The sequence below is a fragment of the Trichechus manatus genome, unplaced genomic scaffold (genome assembly GCF_000243295.1).
Source record: "Trichechus manatus latirostris isolate Lorelei unplaced genomic scaffold, TriManLat1.0 scaffold00117, whole genome shotgun sequence".
Taxonomy (NCBI): Eukaryota; Metazoa; Chordata; class Mammalia; order Sirenia; family Trichechidae; genus Trichechus; species Trichechus manatus.
In genome coordinates this window covers 6,244,158-6,249,804 of record NW_004444053.1, presented here as the reverse complement: position 1 = coordinate 6,249,804, position 5,647 = coordinate 6,244,158, and the positions used below count along the sequence as shown (strand labels likewise).

Sequence of the window (5,647 nt, the reverse complement as noted above, 5' to 3'; positions counted from 1 at the left end):
AAATTCTAACAACTAGAATTTGTGATAACCTAAAAGTATATTATATAATGCTAATTCAGCAAAAACGTCTTTGGGATTTCAGGTTCTACTAATTCATTGTTGGATGAAGTAAATTTCATGTTTTTTATACTTTATTTAAACAGATCCTTGGGAACCATGAACCATGGTTTTCAATAATTTACCACATTTTAATTGTTAGCAGCTATGTATCTGATAACTATGTACTTCGAAGCCACTTCTTGAAAAATACTCACTAATTCAAATGCTTTGATATTTTAACAAAATCCTATCCCTGAAAACAAACCCATTTCTGAATTAAGAAGTGTTACTAATATGAACACTTTTGTATCTAACCTTATTTTCAATTAGAGGACTCTTACCTCTCAATTTTTAAATACTCTCTTGAAATAAGTAAAAGGATTTAAGAATAAGTTAGTGTCTATGACTTTTAAATTTGTTTTAATTATCTGGTCATGTTTATTCAACAACTGCATCAAATGGCTCATTTTCAAGATTCTCCCCCAAATCAACTTTAATTTGATAATCAGCATATGCATCTTTAGAAACCTCACAGCTAAGTATATACACATTATTTGAACACTGCCCCATTGAAATGAACTCCCTCAACATAGTCACTTGTTTTTAAATCTCTTATTTGATCCCCATTAATCATAAAATCTATTTTATTTGTGCAGAGTTGAAAGTCTATTTACCACTCGGAGAAGAACAAAATAACATGGAATCCTCTGCCTATATAATTAGCATTTAAGAGCTAATGTTTCTAACAAGTATATCATTAAAAAACATTTGCACATTAGCAACTAGTACAGTTTTCACTTAACACCTCTATAAACAAGTTATATGCACTCTAAACACATATTCTGAACTTAAATAAACAATGAAATGACATTTAGAGCTCCCTTCAAGAAGGCCTGTTATAGTAAAGGCAAATACTTACTTTGTAACTAAAGTTGCTTCTAAGCAGTAGCCTCAAATCCTCTGCAGATTTATATATTAAAAAATATATATATAATGATTCATATAGCAGCTTATTTATATAGGTGGTATTTTAAGTGCAATCAGAAAAAGAAGTTAAAAGCATTAATCCAAGAAATCTGTAAACTTCAACATGGTACAGTGATTTAGCATTGACAATGGAGCACAGAGCAGCCTTGGTGGAGCAACAGTTAACTGCTTGGCTGCTATCCCAGAGGGTGGTGGTTTGAACCCACCTAGCAGCTCCAGGATCTGCTCCCATGAAGACTAAACCCAAACCAAACCAAACCCGTTGCTATCGAGTTGATTGCTACTCATAGCAAGTCCGTAAATATTACAGCCTAGAAAACCCTGTGGGGCACTTCTACTCTATCACATGGGGTCGCTATGAGTCAGAGTCAACAGCACCTAACAACATAGAACATAAATACCAGGGGTTGAATCCCAGCTCCACTGTTTTTCCATTAGCTCAATTAGCCTCGAGCAATTTACTCCAGCTCTCTAAATCTGTTTCCTCTTCTGTAAAATAAAACTCAAAAGAATACCTTCCTTTTTAGGTTTTTTATGAGAATTACATGACATTACCCATGGAAAAGCCCGTACAGCATAGCACCTGACACAGAGCAATCACTCAATAAATAAATGTTAACCATTATTGCCATTATCCTCATTTTACTGTTAAAAAAAAAAAAGACATGAAAGTAGTTGAGTAAATTCAATTATTCTATACATAAACCAGATCAGTGGGCAGACCACAAGCTAACTACTGAACCCCTGTATTCAGACCATGAGACTCAGCTTCTGTTCAGTAGACCTTACACTGCTCTCACTACCAGCATATATCTCATCCTGAACAACCAAAAGAACAATCTGGTTACTCACACTATATCACATTAATATGTAAATTCATCACTTCAGCAAGAAAACCAAAAACAAGTGGTTCATTCATGACTCATTTTATTCATAACAATCTCGAACTTGTCACCCAAAAACCGGTCTTTACAGCTGCAGTTACATGAAGTAAACATATTCATATCCAAATTCATGCAGTGGTGTCAAAAATAAATAAAAGCAAACTATCTGAGAGAAGATATGGTTAGTCCCCTAAAAGTGAATTGTTAAATATTAAGGAGAGAATGTATCGTTATTTTCCAGAGAACAAGCTTAAATCATGAGCAAACACTGTTCATTTACACAAGCAATGATGTCTTGTTTTACGAGTACATTCGATAACTGCACTTCAGGTCAGAGTCTTAAAATGAAAACAACATATAAAAGAGGATATCTGCATCCTTAAAGGAAAGGGCCTTATCTCTACTGCAAAATATCTGGATAACAAAAAGCAAAAATGTTATAGTGGAACATGTGTACTTTTTTTCCTCCTAGGCCGAATCTCTTATCAAAATAGAGAACTCCTTTTTCCCTAAGGCTGGTTTATAATTAGAAATTAGATTCCTCAATAATTTAATGACCGAAACCTTTATTAAAGTCAAATGACCTTTCTAATTAAATTTTCTCCTAATATATAAGCTCTGCTAGGCAAGTGTCATCTCTACACATAATAAAGGCCGTATATTCTTACTAAATGAATTTTTCCTCTATGTTCATCGTTTGATTTGACATTATAACAGTAATAAATAATTGGTAAAACTTCTGAAAGTATAATAAATTACTAATGCATTCTGGTAAATGCTGTGATTTGTGTATTTATACTGTACCTATTTTCCATTCTTCGATGAAAAATATTCAAGGTAAAATATTTTACTCTTCTATGTATATTTTTTTTTTAATTCTCATTTCAAACATATATAGGTAGTGAGGGCAAATGTGTACGATTTTATTATAGCATTAAGAAGAGTGTTAGGATTTGAAAACCTGGAGACAAGAATTGAGATATGTATGTAAAATTGACATCAGGTTCAAAAACTCTTGCGGCAAACTATGCGCTTATAACATGGGCTTATCCAAATAAATATATTTAAAAATGCATAAAAATATGATAATTGCACTTGAAGTACTTACACTCTTAATCATTAAGTATTTGTTTAAAACACAAAAGTAATTAAATGACTATTAAGGCATCATTATGAAAAGCTATGAAGTGTGGAAACCCAAAAATACATTGTCATCAAACCTCCCTCTCCCTATGTATGCCACTTTAAATCTAGTGAATTTCATTTGCCGTAAATCAAAGTAAAATCCTGAACCTGAAGTATATAACTGTTGTGTGTATATGTTTGAAATGACATATTCATCAGTCACTTCACCGTTTAAGTCCAAGATGACGTAGATAAAATGCTTTACCATTACTTATCTCATTACTCAAAATAAATGATAAAACTAAGGCAAAGTATTAAGTGACTTACTCAAGGATATCAGCCAGTAAGTAGTCAGCAAAATTTTACATGTTTATCGGGTTTCTTGGCTTTTTAGTTCATATAGGTAAAAAAAGGAATTTGCACCAAAAGGAGTATCATCTGAGAGAAATCAATATGCACTTAATGAATACAGCATTCCGAAAGGAGATGTGGGAACAGCCAACTCTCCTTAAATTTTACACATCTCCAAACACAAACAATAAAACAGGAACATGGACGAGAATCTTCTAAACCACAAGCCACTAACCAGCAAAATAAGAAAAGTACAATCGCTGGATTGTCCCCTCTCCAGCTCACTTGCTCTCTTGCTCGCGCTCTCTGCTGCTGCTGCTGCTGTATATTTCTACCTGGTTTACTACTAGGAAACAGATTTCAGATTTCAAAATGCCTTCAAATGAGCCTTTTTTTTTCAAATGAGCTAAGGCAACTGTCTGCACTCCTCAGGCAAGGCCGTTAAGGTAACTTAATCCCTCGTGAATTGCTCAGTGGAGGAAATGCTGGTTCCTAATTCAAAAATTAATTCTTTAGCTTTTTTTCTTATTAAGATGCACGAAGAAAACCACAGCTATAATTTAGATTCAGAATGCTATCTTGAAGACTCGCAGGACAAATAAGAGCTTAGGGAATAGAAGACGATGCTGGGGGGGGAGGGGGACAGAGAGAGTGCGAGAAAGATGCTGGTCAATTCCGAGATGATGCAGGAATGACATGGCACCTGGACAACACAAGTGCACGTTCACCGCCGGAGAAATAAGCCTCGATTTCTCTGGCATATGCCTGAAGCTGTGACTAGGTGCACACGCAACACACCACCTTTTATTCTTTGACTCCCAGGAGGAGAATGGTGGGGAAGCGTCGCCGGATAAGGCTTCACCACAACAAATGATTTCTTTCTCCTCGCACCCCACCTCCCCTGCTGGGGGTCGGCGACGGCGGTCTCAACAGCAGACAGCTGAGAGGGGCCAAGAACCCGGGCGCGACAGAAAGCATCTCGGCGGGGCAGCGGGGGGTGGACAAAACCCTTAGCTCCGCCGAGAGCCTCTGGGAGGACGGGAGGAAAAGGAAGGGGATGTGGAGCCGGGAAAACAGGCAACCGACAGGGAAGCGCCTGGGCACACTACGCAGCCAGCTGCCCGGGGCAGGCGCTCTCCCAGATGGGGAAGTCGCCCCGGCCGCGGACCACCGCCACCGACTCCCCGACCGGAGCGACGGGAGGAAATGGCTTTGTATCGCAGGATGGAAGGCAGACGGGAGAGCCACCAGGCGGGGGGTGGGGACGGAGGATGCCCGGAGTCGGGAGGACCGCGCCCCACTGGCACCGCCGCTCTGCCCCCATTCCGCTGCAGCCCTGACCCACCCTCGGGCTCCCGCCGCCCGTCCACATTCCAGCTGCCCGGAGGGGGTCGCCCCCGGCGGCGTCCCCAACCGGCGCCGCGCGCTCACCTGCCCACGAAGTTCTCGAGCACCGAGCTCTTGCCGGCGCTCTGGCCGCCCACCACGGCGATCTGCGGCAGCTCCAGCAAGCAGCTCTGCCCCAGAGCCGAGAAAGCGTCCTGCAGACGGTTCACCAGAGGGATAAGCTCCTCCATCTCCCGGTTCCCCATCCTGTCTGCGCGGCCGGCCGCCCGCCGGACCCTGTTCGCCTTGGGGACCTGGCCCCGACTCGGGCTCCTCTGGTCTGGCCGCCGCCGCCGCCGCCGCGCTAGGCTCGGACCGCTGGGTCCAGGCACAGAAGTCGGATCCCGCCGCCCGCCTGCGCTCGGCTACTGACAGCTAACGGGCCGCAGCGCGCCTGCGCGGGCGGGCGGGGGCGTGGTCTGGCTCTGCGACGGCCCAGCCCTGCGGCTGCTCCGCCCCAAGGTTCCCAGCCCGACCCTCGGACCCCGCGCGCGCGCATGCCTCCCAGCTGCAGCCAGATGCCACGGTCTCTGCCTTCTGCTGCCAAGGCTCAGAGACAGAGTTACAGCACTTGGTCAGGGGATGGCGTCAGCTCATCATCAGGTGGCAGCTCTGCTCCCTTCCAGCAGCTGCCAAAGCCTAGTGGCAAGCACTACACGGCTAACAACACAACGCTGTCACCAACAGCATTAGCACTGCCACCACCACCATCGGTGTACCGCCACTACAGTCCACTTCCTAAAAGGAAATCTTGTAGTGTCACGCCCTGCTCCAGAACCTGTGAAGGCTCCTCTAGAGGTGGCCGGCCTGATGAAGTCTAAATTCCTCAATTTGACATTTATTTTAGGCCCTGCGTAGTCTGACCCTACTTAACT

The 5,647-nt window shown here is 42.6% G+C and overlaps 1 protein-coding gene across 4 annotated transcripts in view; it reads right to left on the bottom strand.

Moving 5' to 3' along the window:
- The window catches only part of DNM3 (dynamin 3), a 717,102-nt gene extending 711,940 nt beyond the window's left edge, over positions 1 to 5,162 (bottom strand). For all 4 annotated transcript variants that reach the window (XM_023738465.1, XM_012557752.2, XM_004384112.3 and 1 more), the window contains exon 1: positions 4,818 to 5,162. In XM_023738465.1, the coding sequence (XP_023594233.1) occupies positions 4,818 to 4,978 (161 nt within the window). In that variant the 5' untranslated portion in view covers positions 4,979 to 5,162. The remainder of the gene's footprint in view (positions 1 to 4,817) is intronic.
- Between the last annotated feature and the right edge of the window lie 485 nt (positions 5,163 to 5,647).